The sequence below is a fragment of the Cornus florida genome, unplaced genomic scaffold (genome assembly GCF_030987335.1).
Source record: "Cornus florida cultivar Cherokee Brave unplaced genomic scaffold, ASM3098733v1 CherokeeBrave_3.0.0_Hap2_Chr04, whole genome shotgun sequence".
NCBI lineage: Eukaryota > Viridiplantae > Streptophyta > Magnoliopsida > Cornales > Cornaceae > Cornus > Cornus florida.
Window position 1 is genome coordinate 56,489,101 of NW_026775574.1, and position 18,244 is coordinate 56,507,344.

Here is an 18,244-nt window from a genome sequence, read left to right on the forward strand (position 1 = left end):
TAAACACAAACGGCGGACAAGCTGGTCCAATTTTTATTGTAATTTGAACACTCTCGGCATCCCTCGTCTCGTCAGCAACTGCGTCCAAAAATCCGCCACACAACTCCCCCACTTCGACAAATAAGGCGTCGCACCATAGATGAAGAGGAAGACCAAACAACCAGATCTGTTTAAGGCCTTTATCTCTGAGAACCCCACAACAACCAACTGTGAAAGACCACACATCGATCCGCAAGGTTGCAGAACCCCATTGTCGCCGGCCCTCCTTCAGCTCCCGTTGAGCCTCTAACTGAGAGGGGAACCTGAATAGAAGAAGTGAATCGGATAAGGGAGGAACTTCCACCCCACAAGACGTATTCCATGCCCGAGCTGCCCATTCTTCAATCCGATCGCACGCCCCAACTTCCTTGTCGAAATGGCCAACCAAACAAGATGAGATAACGTTTTTCTCTCTCCGACGGAGTCCCCATCGATGTACAGTGACGGCCCTCGATGAGGAGTTGCCGACTTCACATCCCCTCTGAGTGTAATTCTTGGTATCCTTACAATTTCTATAAAAACATTTCATCTTAGACGAAGAAACCACGATCGCCCTCAAATCGCCCCTATTAGGGTGAAATCGCCCCTAGTGACGTCATCCCATGTGCATATTAGTTTGTAACATTTACATTAAAAAAAGGAAACAAAAATTAGAAAATGAAAAATATTTGGTGTTCTCGAAAAAGAATATATATATAACTTTTTTTAAATAAAAAAAAGGAAATTAAGGGAATTTGAAAATTTTAAGGGGATATTATTTAAAATTACTATATAAGTATATGTATATACCAAAAATATATGTACCTACGAATAGTAGGTTGAAGCAAGGGCAAGAGGCACATGCCCCCTAATTGGTCCGCCCTGGTGGTGGTGGTGGTGGTGTATTTGGAAAGGTGAAGAAAGGGGTTTTTTTTTTTTAGGAAAAAAGAGTTAGATAATGGACAATATAGGAATTTGGAGTTTATTACACTTGCACAAGTAGATCTAAAAGCAAGTTTTGTAGACTTCTGGATTTCCAAACACTCATCATTATTGGCAATAGACTTTTTGAGCCTGGAAGCCCGTTTTGAGCCTAAAGAAAGCCCATCCAAACAGGCGGTTTCCAACATAATATGTTCAAACCATTGCTCTTTAGTATGCATAGTTGCGTAAAGGGTCTGTACTCCGTGATTATCATCATCAAAGTGGTTGATGTCATCACTATCTATTACTATCAGATAAGGTTAAAATTAAGGCTCTAATACCAATTGAAGAAACGAAATATATAAATGTTTAAAGTTGGAAAGAACAACTTTGAATCTATAAAATATTAGGCAAAGAGAACTCTGAAACATTATTGATGATTGAATATGTTCTACCTTGTTATAAATAAATAAATACTCTACTACGACATGTATTTATAATAAAGAAAAACTGCCCCCACCCCCCATATATATATATATATGATGAAATTTCAAACATTATCATCATCTACAACACACACACACACAAAGTGTCTTACCCAAAATGGAAAAAATTATGATCATGAGTGTTGTTCAATCACATCTCATGTTTGTAATAACATCTCATGATTGTAATAACTAAGAGAGGTTACATAGGTGGTACCAAGTCCAATGCACAGTTATAAAAATTCTCAATTTGCCTTGATACACAAAAATGGATGGTTTTAAGGAAAAAAAAAAAAAAAAAAAAAAAAGATCTTTGTTCATTAAACGGAATACCACATGTTCAATACCAGGTATTGTATAATTTCGCGCAATACCTCCGAGCCTTCCATGTTGTCTCTTTAGTATGCATTTTGTTTTTAGCTCCTCATGATTTTAGCGTGTAATCCAGTTGCTCAAATTTCCAAATAAAAACAAAATTCAGTCTTATTATTTATTTATTTATTTTATTCACTTAAACAATATTTGAATATACTCAAAGACCATCTCAAAGGCTATTTTTTTTTTTTTTGCAAACTAGGCAACAAAGGAAAAAAGCATATTAACATCATTTAAAAACAAAGGGTGCACATGTTCGTAAGGTATGCAACAAAGTTAAAGAAGAAATAGTGCAACTACTAAAAATATGACCAAATCCCATTTCACGAAGTTAAAGATGAATTATTTTCAATTAATAATAGCTACTGTGTTCCAAAACTTTACAGACTTGGTCTGGCCAATAACCAGTTCCATGGCCAAATTCCTTCCACTTTATATAAATGCTCCCAACTTCAAATCTTGTCATTATCAAATAACAAATTCAGTGGAGCAATACCAAGAGAGATCGGAAATTTAACCATTCTGAAAGAGTTATATCTTGGCGGAAACAACTTAAAAGGTATGTACATAGATACTGCTTTTTTTTCTCCCTTAATTACTATATCCATGCATGTGTGCTTGCATATCTGCAATGACTTCATCTTTCTTACACAGTGATTCTGATAAAAGTTTTGCATACCATGAAAGTTTGGAAAATTGTGGTATATTAATGTTGTATATTAATTACTTAGAGGAATAATTGTATGAGGATATATTCAAATTAATGCTTTAAAAGTCCATCTCAGGAATAACTTTATGGCTTCCCAAAAGGTGAATATAATTTACATTTTTTACTTTGAAAGTCCATCTCAGGCCGGATAAAGTGATTATGTATAGAGACGATGATTTTTGAACAGAATTGTAAAACGCCATGAAGCAGAGGAGGCTCTTAAAAATAGACATGACAGTACCTCTACTTGTGTTTCATTGCAGTCTTTTAGTAATTGTGTTCCAGTTTTGTTGGCCTCAAGTTACATGCTATGTTGGAAAACAGCTTTGTTTTAAATGGAAAACCTAGAATATTTTCTAACGGTTTACTCTTATTATTACTCCGTATATGCTTGAAATAGAGATTTGCTGGTCATTTTGTATTAATGTGTAGGTAAAATTCCACGAGAGTTGGGAAATTTTCATATTTTGGAGATGCTTGCAATTGATGATGCTGGCCTCTCTGGAACCATCCATCTTCTGTCTTTAACATTTTTTTATTTGAAAAAGCTTTATCTAGATAGCAATAAATTAACTGGTACTCTGCCACGGGGTATGAGCTGGCATCTTCCTATGCTTGAAGTAGTTTATCTTGGCAGCAATGAACTGTATGGAAGCATTCCAAGAGAAATTGGAAACTCTACTTCACTCATTGAATTACATCTTCGATACAATAGTTTGACTGGTATATATCCTCTTCATTATCTATTTTTTATATGTTCGATTTTGAGAAGTGGGTTAGAGTCTTTGTTGAATAGCAAGCATTTCTAACTTTCTTTAGGTTGTATCGGATTACATGCAATTGGAGTTTTGAAATTGGAATTAGTGAAATTGGAGAAAATTTCATTTTAATTTTAATTCCTTTCCTCTAATTCCAATTCCAAGGCTCCAATTTCATGCAACTGAACACAATATATATATATATATTCCCAATGGATGGGAGCTTAGTAGAACATGTTGTCATAAACTTCACATTTTTAATTGCAAGTGCAATAGCACAAGAGATTGAAAATCTTTCCGATCTAGAGAGTTTAAAATTAAGTTTGAATAGCTTAAAAGGTCCAATTCCTTCAAAATTATTCAACATGTCAAAACTACGAAGCATTGCATTGGCGGCCAATTATCATCTTTCAGGCAAACTTCCATTGAGTATTAGGTTAGCCAATCTTGAAGAATTGTACCTTCGTTTGAATAACCTCGACAGAATTATCCCTCCCTCAATCTCAAATGCATCCAAACTCATTCGTTTAGACCTTTCCTCTAACAACTTCAACCATTTCATTCCCAACTCACTTGGTAACTTGGAACTGCTCAAATTTCTAAACCTAGCAGGAAACAACTTCATGAGCGAATCTTCGAACCAAGAATTGGGATTTATTATTGCCTTGACAAATTGCAAGCGTTTAAGAATATTGTGAATGGAAAGAAATCCTCTAAATGGCATCCTTCCAGTATCCATTGGGAATCTGTCCACTTTGCTTCAAGATATTCAGGCAGGTGATTGTGAAATTAAGGGCAACATTCCTAACCATATTAGTAACTTGACCAATTTGTTTTTCTTACGTCTACATGGTAATGGCTTCACTGGATCTATTCCAACCACAATAAAGAAGTTGCCAAGGCTTCAAATTTTAGATCTTGGGTATAACAGGATACAAGGGCCCATTCCAAATGGTCTCTGCTATTTAAAGAACTTGGCTTCATTGGATCTGAGTGAAAATGAACTTGTTGGTCCAATTCCAACTTGCTTAGGGGATGTTACATTTCTAAGAGAACTCTTTCTGGGCGCCAACAAATTAACCTCCACAATAAATCTATTTAGCCTCAAAGATATCTTGAAATTGAACTTGTCCTCAAATTCTTTGAGGGGCTCTCTTCCCTCACAGATTGGAAGTCTAAAGGCCGCAATACAAATAGATCTATCACACAATAGATTTTCAGGGGATATCGCTAGCACAATTGGAGGTCTGCAGAGCTTAATCAATCTTTCTTTAGCACATAATGGACTACAAGGACCTATTCCCATGTCATTTGGAAACTTGATAAGCTTGGAATTCTTGGATCTATCTTACAACAATCTCTCAGGCGTAATTCCGAAGCCAATGGAGTCACTTTTGCATCATTTTAATGCATCTTTCAATAGGCTAAGAGGAGAGATCCCCTCCAGAGGACCATTTGCAAACTTCACGAATCAATCCTTCATGGCGAATGAAGCACTATGTGGTGCCCCACAGTTGCAAGTCCTACCATGCAGTTCGAGCTCTCTTCACAAATCTCAGACAAAAAGAGTGCTTCTAGTTCTTTACATTTTGTTGCCAATTGCTTTAACTACCTTAACCTTCTCATTTGTATTTATAAGATGCCAAAAGAGAAACAAAACTCCAACTCAAATGGAGTTTTTTACCCACATCAGCACATCGAAGAATTACATATCAAGAACTTCTATATGCTACTGAAGGTTTTAGTGATAGCAACTTGCTTGGAACGGGAAGTTTGAGTTCTGTTTACAGAGGGACATTTAAGGATGGAACCATTATGGCAATCAAGGTATTCAATTTGCAACTAGAAGTTGCATCCAAGAGTTTTGATACAGAATGTGAAATGTTGTGCAACCTTCGTCACAGAAATCTCACCAAAGTTATCAGTGGTTGCTCCAACCTACATTTCAAAGCCTTGGTACTCCAATACATGCCTAATGGGAGTCTCAAAAAGTGGTTGTATTCTCATAACTATTTCCTAGATATGTTACAAAGATTAGACATAATGATAGATTTGGCATGTGCGCTGGACTATCTCCACCATGGTAATTCAATACCCGTGGTTCATTGTGATTTGAAGCCCAATAATGTCCTGCTAGATGAAGATATGGTTGCACATCACTGTGATTTTGGCATTTAAAAGTTCTTAGGTGAGGGGTAGAGAGTATTGGGCACACCACGACTCTAGCTACATTGGGATATATTGCACCAGGTGATGCTTTCAACTTTAATTTTCATTCAAATCTTAATTTAGGTTTTCTTTCTTATTGTAACAAAATTTTAACTGGAGCTTAACTTTCCTTCCACATGTTAATTCCTTTGATTAGTTCTGATGTGGGATCTAGAGTAGGGATTGAAAGGACTAGTATCCACAAGGTCCAATGTTTATAGTTATGGTATTCTGTTAATGGAAATGTTTACAAGAACTAAGCCCACTGATGATATGTTTGCTGGAGATTTGAGCTTGAAGCTGTGGGTAAATGAGTCACTACCTAGTGCGATAATTCATATTATAATGCCAACTTGGTCACATCAGAGGACGGACAACTGTGTGCTAAGGTGCAGTGTGTATAATTCGTCATGCAATTGGCTTTGAATTGTTGTGCAGAATCACCACAGGATAGGATAAACATGGTAGAAGTCTTGGCAACACTAAAGAAGATCGGACATAAATTTCTTGCTAGCCGAGAAAAGCAATAAACAGAAAGGTATCTATTTTATGTTACGTTTAATTGTAAATATAATTTAGCAAGGCACATTTAGAACTTAACATCATCTTAAGAGGCATTTCTTTCCAAATAGTTCTTTAATAAATTAGTTTATACAATTAACTTCCAAACCATAGGAATATATCGTAATTTTACCTTAATATGTGCCACTTGTATTAAGTTTCTAACTTCATATCGAAGAATGCATATATCAAGGATAAAAAGTAAAATAGTACAAAAAATCACATATAATGTGTTGATAGCGTAATTTTGTTGCAACAGGTTGCATTGCTTTGAGAGGTGAAACTATTTATAGCTCCATGATATCGGAACTAGGCCTCAAAGGAAGTATGCTCTGTGAATGGTGGAGGCACATCTATCGCTTTCCCGATACATGCAAGTGAGATTGGAATTGAACCTAAAACCTTAGAATTAATTCCAGAGTAAGCCACATTTTTTTTGGTTTTTTGGTTGTACACTAATATTAGTTGTTTCTCTTCTAATAGTTGATTAATTAGCAACACTATTGACAAATTGAAAACAGTGATTTTAGGCATATACCTCCCTAAGCAGCCAGTGGAAAGCCAAATGCCCTCTCAAGAACGCAACAATAGGGTGTTCAGGAATCGATCATCCTCGCAATCCAGAGTCTTGAAACAAATCATCTCCTCTGCTTTAGAAACCCTAGATTCAAGAAAATCTCACAATTGCGATCTCTCATCCTTACTGAATGCTTGGGCTTCGACTTCTGGTCATCGTCCTCCACCAAGACCTCTTGATTGATCAACGTGCCTGGGTCTTCCTTCTCCACTTCGCCAAACTGGAAGTGCATCGAATCTCCATTGTTAACAGGCTCATCCTCCATCCGTTACCAACGGCTATTCGTCTGATTTCAACTATTATGGGCCTTTTTGGTTAATTGTTTTTGGCGACTGTTGGTCCCTTTGTTTTGAGCCAATAGGCCATACAAGGCCTCAGGACAATACTTTAGCCAATGGGCTACTCTATATAAATACTTACACTTATATATATATTCCCATCTCTCCACTTTTGTGGCCTTTGTACAGTCTACTTACAGTAATACATTGCCTAACCTTTCGAAAAAAATAAATAAATAAATTAGAACTTCCATATAAAGATAATGGCTCAAGAAAAAAGAAAAAACAAATGCCAAATCATACTTTTTTTAAAATTTTTATTTTTGTCATTGACAAAAAATTCACATGCATTATTCAAAATCCAACTATTTTGATTCTTTCCTCAAATTCATACCATTCACCTTGAAAAGATAATAGAGGAGATGCTAGTGGGCACAAGGGCCTTGGTGACGAACCATACTTAAATGACATCAAATGATTTATCCCTCCTCCCAAATAACTTTAAATTAAACAATTGAAAACAAAGTATATATCTCACGTAATCTTATCTAATCCAAGTTCTGCTTTCAAGTTTTTCACTCGAAATTTTTTTTTGGTTTTAAGTATGATGTGGAGCCTAATATTCTGTACACTTTAGCCAACTTCACAAATTACTGAATTCCACTTCATATGTTGCCCTACTAGTTGGGTATTTATTCATCCTGATAAATCCTGCAACCTTTACCCTAGCTTAAGTGAACCATCTGTGTGTCATTGTGTGTGTTTGATTTTTTTTTTTTTTTTTTTCCTGTTTAATTTCCCAACAATCCCAACTGTTTGGTGTAAAGTTGGTTAGAAAAGACCCGAAAAATCACTTGTATCATATCCGTTTGTTTCTTTCTAAATACATAAACATATACAGCACCCTCGCATGGCCAGTTAAAGGGGTGTCTTGTTGGTTTTTGCTCTGATATCACTTTCTGCCTTTACTCTGATACCACTTTGTTGGAAATAAGTGGGCTGAACAAACAAATACAATTCACTATAATTTGGAAGAGAAATGGAGGAAGAAGTATATTATTTCAATTAATCTCAACTTATTCTTTAACATATTCTAATTTCTTTGACTAGAGTACATGTATATATAGGCCACATGAACATAGGTGTAACAATTACATTTTAGTGCTCAATTACTCACACTAACATGCCATTTAGGCTTAACTCCCATTAACATGGTATTTAGGAGGTTTCATTCCCACCTCTTGGTTTTACATAACCTTCACCATCAAGACTATTTACTACTCCACTACCATGAAATGCACACTTGTATCATGTATACCAAATACTTGAAAATACTAATTACTACTAAAATTCTAAAATCAAGTTTATTTTTCAACACCCCCCTTTAAACTTGATTTTGTAACTTTAAAAAACTTCTTATTGATCTTGGGGCTTAATCAAAAGTTCGTTGGTTGGTCTTGAGTTCCACCTCCTTAAATTGCTATAATTTTCTTAGCCATTTCCGTTGATGTGTAAGGCTTGTGAAACTTCTTCAAATGCTTGAATTATGCCTTCTCATGATCAACCTTTATCTTCTTCACACGGGCGCACCATCTATTTTCTCTCTCCTTGAATTTTTGAAACTTTTTGAACTTCTTATGTCTTTCTTCTTTGGAATAAAAAAATAACTCCATATTCACCCAACCTATGTCAATAACAAAATTCTCCAAAAAAATTTTCAAAAAACAATTTGAGAAATTCTTATCATCTTGAACTTCAATCTCATACATCATTGGAACAATTTTCTTCAAGAGTTCTTCATCATTCTATTTATAGTAAAACCCTAAAAGTGCCCCGAACGGGCGCCGCCGAGTCCGGAAAGTGAAATTTGCGCAGACGCTCTCAAACGGTAAAACACCGTGAACGAAAAAGAACCGAAATGAAAAAAAAAAAATGAATAGCGAAAAAAACGGCGTCGAAAACCAAGTCCCGAGCAGAAAGATATGTCCCGAATAAGTTCAGCGCTAACCGAAGCCGAAAACCCTAAAACTAGGGAAAACGACCAGAAGGAAATTTTTAGAGTACCCAACTCGACAAAATGTGAAAATGAATTCCGTACGAGAATCCAGACTCAAAATGAGGTATTTTGCAATAATTTTCGTTAATTGCACAATGCCCTTCCAAGAAAGGATAACTGCAAAAATGACCCAAAAAGAAAATATCTTCTAAAAATGTTTTCTTAAAAACCTCTGAAATAAAATATCTTCAAAAAATATTTATGAAAAACACCCCAAGAAAAGAAAATGTTTCTGAAGAAACTATGTATCCATACCCTTATGGACACAGGGAGCAACCAAAGTATTTTTTTACAAAAGTAAAGATACGTATTTCGTGGAAACCACTTAGAATGAAGATACGTGAAGTTGAAAATCAATTCCGAGCACAAAAAGTGAGGTTGTGCCAAAAAGTGACAAATGGGGAAAAAGACGAAAAGTGAATAGTGTCCAAAAAGTGAAAATGTAGAAATGACTCGGTCCTTAAAGGAAGTTGTCAATCCAAAGAAAAGAGTCTCGGAAACCATTTCCAAGCACTCGAGACGACACCAAGTGACGAGAAACAAAACTTGAAAAATAAAATTTAACTGAAAAAATTTATCCGTAAAATTTGAGAAAAAAGAAATGAGGGAAAATGACCGGGTCATTACATTAGTTGGTTTTTTTTATTCTTATTGTCCATTCATATCAGATGCCATTTTAAAAATTTTTGTTGACCATTTTGACTGACAAATCACATCAAATGGGCCATTGAGCATAACAATAAAACTTTAGGGGAGGTCATTGTAATAAATCTTAAACGTTTCACCTGTACACGATTTGCCCAAATTTTTGGGAAGATCAGTATAATTTTTCTAATAAAATTATTGTATTGATTGAGAAAGGCCACAAACGGAAGCAACTAAAGAACAAGACCAAGCCCAAGAGATAAGGGGGCCAAACACAAAAACAATACAAGAAAGTTTGCATTTTAATTAGGATCCGTTTGGTTAGCTAGAAATTGATAATGAAAAGTGAAAGAAAAGAAAGTGAAATGAAAGAAAAAAAAAATTAGTTTTCTATTATGCATTTGGTTAGTAAGATTTTTTTAAAGAAACTTGTGAGAAAATATTGTTTAATTAGTTTGAATAGCATGGAAGTGGAAGGAAAATGATTTTACAGGTCAAAATTACCCTTATGAATTTAATAGTAAAATAATAATAATAACAATATACAATTAAATAATAATAATAGTAGTAAAATAATATATACAATTAAATTACCCTTATGAATTTAATAATAAAATAATAATAATAATAATAGTAATAAAATAATATATACAATTGAATTTATGAATAAATGTATATGTCTAGATACGTATTTGGTATTTGTCTCTTTATATAGTTTTTATTTTATTTTATTTTATTGTTTTGGGAAGTTTGAATTATATATTAGGACTATGCTATTAGATTAGTTTACTTTGCGAAAATTTTGAATTTGAAGAATAAGAGAGTTGTAATCAAAATAGGAGTATTAATTTGTTTAAGAAAACTTTCCTTTTGTGAGTCTTAAGAAGAACGAAGAGAAACAACTTACAAAGGTATAAGAGGAAACTACCCGAAACTAAAATTTTCTGCGTCCGAACTGCTAAAAATTTTAAAATTTTTTTGTTTCTTTTTCTTTCTTGCTAATTCAAGCTAACTAAACTAATTATTAGGCTTTGTTTGGTTAGAATCAACTAGAAAAGAAAGGAAAGAAAAAAAATTTAAATTTTTTTTAAAGTTTGAATAGATGGAAAAAGAATCATAATAAAAAATATTTTTTAAAGTTTAGATAGATGTAACGATGTCCCGGTCAAAAAGAGTTGGGTTGCATATCACTATCCCGAATTATGTGCTGAATTATAGACAATAAAGTAAAAAACAATGTGAAAATTAAGAGTTAGGTTACATATCACTGTCACTATGTGAAAATCAAATCTTAAGGAAGGTGAGTGTTAATTTATCCTAATAAAGATCAGTGTTAATTTATCCTAATAAAAATATTGTATTGATTGAGAAAGGCCACAAAAGGAAGCAACTAAAGAACAAGACCAAGTCCAGAGATGAAGGGCCAGACACAAAAACAATACAAGAGAGAGTTTGCATTTTACTAAAGGATGCCTTTTGCTGAACGATGTCCCGGTCAAAAAGAGTTGGGTTGTATATCACTATCATGAATCAATGTGCCAAATGGTAGACAAGAAAGTCAAAAACGACGTGAAAATTAAGCGTTAGGTTGCATATTACTGTCACTGTGTGAAAATTAAATAAAAAACGATGTGAAAAAGAGTTAGGTTCCCATCATTTTCATATCTAGCCACTGAAACTTAAAAGGAACTTCTTTACTTAAAAAAAAAAAAAAAAAAACTTAACAGGAACTCATCAGTAGCAGGGGCGGAGTCAGAATTGTATTTCAGAGGGGGCATAATGCACTTGTTATAAAATAAATAAATAAAATAATAATAATAATAATAAACATGACAAATAGGAAGCATAATTTTTTTAAATCAAAAAGGCAAATAACAAAAAAAAATAGTTGTAAAATAATATGCTAAATAAATACTGTAAAAAAATATAGTTACAAATATAAGAATCAAAATATTAATTAATAATATTTTAATTAAATACAATCACAAATGTCATCGATAAAAGAAATAAGTTTAAAAAAATAGAAAAATACATAATTATACATAAGTAAAAAAAGAAATTTTTTTTTTTTTTTTGAAAAAGGAAAAAAAAAAATTAGAAAAGAAAAAATATATTGTATACTTGAAGAAGGGATATATGCAACTTTTTTTTTTTTTCAAAAGGAAATTAGAAGGATTTGAAAATTTGAGGGAGACACTATTTAAAATTACCATGTAAGTGTATGTATATATCAAAAATATGTACCTATATATAATAGGTTGGAGTAAAGTGAGGGGGGCACGTGCCCGCTCTGGGCTTAATTGGCTCCGCCCCTGATCAGTAGTGAGACTCTCCTCTCGCACATTTGAGGTGGATTCAACGATCTATTTTCTGGCTATCTTGTCTCATCACACTTCCTGCAATTCTCCTCACCTTTCTTGTGTTCATTTTGAAGAAGATCATCAACACTTCATTAGCACCTACAGTACCACCTCTGAACACTTCTTCATTGTGTTCATTTTTTATTTTACGACAATGATGATGAATGAAAAACAATACAAGAAAATTTTAACATAAGCATGTGTTTGCTTTGCTGACTATGACACCTTCGTATAAATTGAAAATTTTGTACAATGAAGTTGATTTTTTTTGATAAAAAGTAATATTGATATGTAACCTCTTCCACCTACCCAAAAATAAATTATCATTTCTTCAAATTTTCAACAGAAGCATGCGCTATGACACCTTCATGATGGTAATTTTTTTAATATATTTATATAAATAGTAATGATGTTATGTAACAACCGTCCCATACATACCCGAATACAAATTTATTATTTCTTCAAATTTTCAACATAACCATGCTTTTGCTGACTATGACACCTTCACATAAGCTGGAAAATTTCAACTATGGTGATCTTAATATGTTCTTTCCTCCATTTGGTCCAACAATAGAGCTGTTATTTCTCAAACTTTTAACACAAACATGGTGATCTTAACTTTTGACACAAACAGATTTTAGTATTTTTTTTATTTGGTTTATTTATTTATTATTTTTTTTAAAGAGTTTTTAATTTTAGGTAATTTTCTTTATATTTTTAAGAGTAAAGTACAGCCACACCCCCTGAGGTTTGATAAAAAGACACTCAAAGGAAACTTACCTATTTTTTGGACAAAGACACCTCCTGAAGGTTCAAAAATGGACAAAGACACCCCTTTACATGAGAAATTGACCAAATTACTCCTTGACCGTTTAGAAGACTTTTTTAACTTTACAATTTAATAAATTGGACCAATCTACTCTCATGAACAATTTATGCATAAAAAAAAAAAGTAAAAAACTTTATATTGTTCACTTTTTTTTTTTTTTTTTACTTTATAAATGTCCCAACTTCTTAAAAATGTAGACATTTAAAATGATTTTTTGATCCAATACATATATTTCAAATAAATTATATTGCGTTATTACTTCTTTTATTTTTCTTTTTTATTTTTAAATTAAAATGCTTAATTCTTTCATCTAAAAAAATTAAACCAATCTCTTTTCCTTAAAAATAAAAAATATGGTACCGATACAACTTTATGCATCTTAAACTATATATCAAATATTATACATTTCCCAACATAAAAAGGGGGAGAAAAAAAAAAAACAAAGGGAAAAAATAATAATAAAACAAAGGAAAAAAAAAAAAAAAAAACAAAGGCATGCGTAAAGTTAAGATGCATAAAGTTATACTGGTACCTATTTTCTTTTATGTTGGGAAATGCATAATATTTGATATCTAATTTATGATGCATAAAATTATACTAGTACTATATTTTTTATTTTTAAGGAAAAGAGATTGGTTTAATTTTTTTAGATGAAAGAATTAAGTATCTTAATTTAAAAAGAAAAAGAAAAAGAAAAAGAAAAGAAGTAATAAAAAATATATAATTTATTTGAAATATATGTATTGGATCAAAAAATCATTTTAGACGTCTATATTTTTAAGAAGTTGGGACATTTATAAAGTAAATAACATACAAAAAAAAAAAAAAAAAAAAAAAAAAAAAAAAAAAGTGAACAACATAAAGTTTTTTTTTTTTTTTTTTACTTTTTTTTTATGCATAAAATGTTCATGAGGGTAGATTGGTCCAATTTATTAAATTGTAAAGTTAAAAAAGTCTCCTAAACGGTCAAAGAGTAATTGGTCAATTTCTCATGTAAACGGGTGTCTTTGTCCATTTTTGAATTTTCAGGGATGTCTTTGTCTAAAAAACAGGTAAGTTTTCTCTGAATATCTTTTTTTCAAACCTCAGGGAGCGTAGTTGTACTTTACCCTATTTTTAATTTACTTAAATAATTTGTTTCTCTTTTGTTATTAGTTTGCTTTATAGTTTTAGAGTTTACTTGGTTGAAGAGCTGTTTATACATTTGGCAATATTGTAGATTGCTGTATCTAGCAAGATATGGTTGTCAAAAGGGCAATATAGAGATTATAACAAGACATTTGTGCTAGTACCAAGGTTTTCAACTTTTCATCAATTTATCCTATGTTATCATTGGTTGTTTATGTGCACCTAGAGTTGCTCCTTATGGATTTAACTGTTTGATAGATGTACTTGAAATGAATGTGCATAGTTAGCGGCTTTACAGTCAAAAGGCTAGCCATATGTTTTTGAAATAGCCAATTCTCTAAATCATTATGTATTCCGCTCTTGATTTGGAAAAATTGAAAATGCATGTAGAGGTTCCATTGGTTAGTTATAAGCGACGTCACAATAATTTTTGTTTGCAAGAGACAATACTCTCATATTGTTCATTCAAAATCTTTATCCCAACCGGAAAATTCCTTAGGGCAACATTTTATCAGTGTAATTTAGTTTGCTGAAACTTACAATGGGTGAAAAGAGATTGAAATAAGAATGCCAATGTAAATGAAATTAATAAATAATAATAACTCTTGAAAAGGAGATATTAGTCTAAAAAAAGGGTCTTAAATGAGAATTTTAAGTAGGGGTGACAATTCATGTTTGCGTGTCATAATCGTGTCAACTTAAGGGTATTATACTGAAGAGGTCAACACTAAGCCAACCCATTTAATAATCGTGTCAAGAACTCTCAACACTAATCTGGCCTGTTTATTAAATGGGTTAGATGTGTTGACCTGTTTAATGACCTATTTACCAAAATCGAACATTATATTATTTAAATTATTTATAATACTCAATCAAATAATAAAATACTATAAAAAAATATACATTAATTAAAGAGCTAATGTATATTTTTGTTAGGGCTTATGCTGAAATGAGTTACTTATCTATAGTGAATGGATCTAAACCGGTAATGAGTTAAACGAGTAATATTAATATGATTATGAAACTCTTAGTTAAACGGGTCTAAATTACACGTGTTGAACCTCTCGACCCTAGCACGACACTATTAATTAAACGAGTTAATCATTTTATGACTCAAACTCATTTAAGGTAAATTCAAATCCGTGTATCTTGTGTCGTGTTTGAGTCGTATTGAAGAATTGTGTAAAATCATGCAACCCTAAGTTTTAAGCCAGCTCTCTGCCCATCTAGAATGGAGTTTGGTTAGCATGTTTCAATTTGGTTGATAAAATTGGTGATTTCTCACTAGTTCAAGACCAAACCAACCGGTAAATTCTTCCTAAATTTTACTCCCATTTCTCTCTCTCTCTACCTATATACACACACAGTCACAAGTATATATTTTGTATTTGTATATGTTGGGATTGAGGTTTGAGGTCTGATTGCGGAGGAAGCTTACTTCAGAGTTCAGAAGAAGGAAGTTACAGGGAACAAACCTTTTCCCTTCCCAAGGGTTATTCTAGTAAATAATACTGTTCCTTTAACATCACTTTCAGTCCACTGAATCTTACCACGTTCACATTCAAAACAATAATGATGAACCCAATCTTCTTTTGACGCCTAGTGTAGAAATTTTGCACATTATAAAATAATCTGTTTTTCAACCAACATGACAAATATATCACCCTTGTTTTGTCAAATTACAATGTGAAAATCCGATCAACATCGGCCCACTTATTTATTATCATTGTTTTGGTTAAATTTCATTGTTAACCACTCAAACATAACAGCAACTCATCACTGCATAAGCCTCTCCTCTCACACCTTTGAAACGAACACTTCATTACCACCTTCCAACACTTGTTCATTGTCCACCTCTCCACCTGCTGCTGCAGGATGGGACTATGAAGTCTTCTTGAGTTTCAGAGGCGATGATACCAGTAAGAGATTCAGTGATCGCCTCTACTGCTACCTTCGGGAGAAAGGAATCCACACGTTTAGAGACGACAAGGCTCTTCGCCTTGGAGAGAATATTAGTGAGATTCTCAACGCAATCGAGCACTCAAAGATATCCATTCACATCTTTTCCGAAGACTATGCTTCAAGTGAGTGGTGCCTGCGTGAGCTCACCAAGATGGTTGAGTGTAAGACCACTCGGGAGCACATCATAATTCCCATTTTCTACGACGTCAAACCGTCCGCTGTGCGCGAGCAGAAGGAGAGTTACGAAGAGGCCTTCAGAAGAATTTTGATGGTGATACTGTGCAGGGTTGGAAGGAGGCATTGAAGGAGGTTGGGGGATTGACGGGACGGGAAGTGAAGAAATTTGCTGATGGGTAATTGCATCTGTAGATCTACCATCCATACATGTATATACATATATATATCTATATATATCTATATTTATATTGAACTTTCACACACAGAAAAATAAAATCATCATTATTTTCCACCTTTTTTGAGACAACTACGAACTTGTTTGGTTAAGTTTAACTTAATTTACAAATTAACAACAGTTTGTTAATCAAATGAATTTTGAATCTACTTTTAATTTTTAATTTTCTGAGAATAGAAAATAACTGTAGAAAATTTAAATAGGCCATATATATTTATCAGTTTTCCCATATACATGTGACATCAATTATGTTTGGCAGGCATGAAGGAGCACTGGTAAAGAACATTGTTTCAGAGGTATGGGAAAAGGTGAAAAAGAACTCAGTGGATGTAAATCATGAATGCTTAGTTGGAATTGATGTTCATGTAGAAAAAATGATGAAATTGTTGAGTGTTAATTCCATTGATGTAAGGATTGTGGGAATCCATGGCATGGGAGGTATCGGCAAGACCACTATTGCCAGGGTCATCTACAACAATCTCTCTCAACAGAAATTTGAATTTGAATCCTGTTGCTTCCTTGCAGACGTTAGAGAAAAAGCTCAACAACGCATTGGTCTTGTTGATTTGCAATACCAACTTGTATCTAGCATCTTGAAACAGGGACACTCTGTCTTAGTTAGGTCCATGGATGAAGGAATTAATGCAATCAAACATAGATTTTCTGGAAAGAAAGTTCGTGTTGTCGTTGATGATGTCGATCACAGAAATCATCTTCATGCATTTGCACTTTTGGGAAAGTGTGATTGGTTTGGTTCAGGTAGAAGGATAATTGTCACAACTAGAAACAAAGAGATTCTAAAACTGCTCGAGGTAGATTGTAGGACTTACGAACCAGAGGAATTGAATGATAATCAATCTCTTCAACTTTTCAGCACGTATACTTTTAGAAGCGACCATCCCCCAGAAGACTATGTTACTTTATCTAGAGATATTGTGTCTACTACTGGACGGTTGCCTTTGGCTCTTGAAGTTATTGGCTCACTTTTTATTGGCATCGAAAAAGAGGAATGGGAAGATACAATAAACAAGTTGAAAAGAATCCCGCATAAAGATGTGCAGGACAAGCTGAAAATAAGTTACGATGCATTAAACTATAATCAACAACAAATATTTCTTGATATTGCATGCCTTTTCATTGGGGTGGATGAAAGAATTGCTGTCCACATGTGGAATTTTCCCAAAACAGATATTGGAGTTCTTCGCCGCCCGTCGTTGGTGAAAATTGGAGTTAATAATGAGCTAAGGATGCATGACCAGCTTAGAGACCTTGGTAGAGATATTGTTTGCCAAGAAAATTTTCAAGAGCCGGGGAAGCGTAGTAGGGTGTGGTTTCATGAGGAAGCCATCGACGTATTGAAGAGGCATACAGTAAGATCCAACTCCTTCCTGATGTCCTTGTTATGCATTAATTTTCTTGTCACCTTACTAACACAATTATGTATGAGCTATGAAATACTCAAAAGCAGCCCTTTATATATTATCTTTCTACTTGGCCCATTTTAGGATTTTTAATGTCAAGAATCTCCAGCAATTTCTCCTCTCACACATTTTCAGTTATATTTATCAACTCCTCATTTCCATATTCTTCTAAACTCATCATGTTTTTTATACGATCAAGCAAATTAGTTAATTATCTCTATGTTTAATTTCTAGGTGAGAAAATCTTGCATTTTTATAATTAGAACACTTTCAATAAATCTTGCATAAGGTCGGTTCTATTGTTCTTTAATTTACTTTTTTTTTTATTTTTTATCTATAAATACGTTTTATTTAAAAATGTGAAATAGGATTAGTAAAAATTTCTAAAAGGAAAAAAGAAGGGATTGGGTAAATTAATTCCATTTTTGTTTTTATTTATTTATTTAAAAAAGAAGCACTTGTAATGATAAACAAAATATTACCAAAAAAATTAGTAAATAAATAAGCAAGATTTCTAACAAAATTTTGTAATTTTGCA

The 18,244-nt window shown here is 33.1% G+C and overlaps 2 protein-coding genes across 3 annotated transcripts; both read left to right on the forward strand.

Annotated features, from left to right (window-relative positions):
* Positions 1-3,967: 3,967 nt before the first annotated feature.
* LOC132304998 (receptor kinase-like protein Xa21) lies at positions 3,968-16,177 on the forward strand. The gene is made up of 4 exons (XM_059802687.1): positions 3,968-4,802; positions 4,909-5,430; positions 6,298-6,363; positions 15,681-16,177. Exons 1-4 carry the CDS (start codon positions 3,968-3,970, stop codon positions 16,175-16,177), a joined length of 1,920 nt encoding a protein of 639 aa, XP_059658670.1.
* On the forward strand, positions 15,640-18,185 carry LOC132303290 (disease resistance protein L6-like). 2 transcript variants are annotated; one of them, XM_059800501.1, is made up of 2 exons: positions 15,640-16,259; positions 16,545-18,185. In XM_059800501.1, coding segments are annotated over exons 1-2 (1,248 nt in total). In that variant the 5' UTR covers positions 15,640-16,257; the 3' UTR covers positions 17,791-18,185. The 2 variants fall into 2 exon arrangements, with proteins under 2 accessions (XP_059656484.1, XP_059656485.1); XM_059800502.1 differs by having other exon boundaries at positions 15,640-16,226; positions 16,545-18,184.
* Positions 18,186-18,244: the final 59 nt, after the last annotated feature.

Excerpts from the sequence above, each read along its gene's own strand:
- LOC132304998 (XM_059802687.1), top strand. The coding sequence starts at position 3,968 with ATGGAAAGAAATCCTCTAAATGGCATCCTTCCAGTATCCATTGGGAAT. Across the intron at positions 4,803-4,908 it reads GTTGCAAGTCCTACCATGCA|ATGCCAAAAGAGAAACAAAA; the intron begins GTTCGAGCTCTC and ends TGTATTTATAAG. Across the intron at positions 6,364-15,680 it reads GGAACTAGGCCTCAAAGGAA|CAACTCATCACTGCATAAGC; the intron begins GTATGCTCTGTG and ends CAAACATAACAG.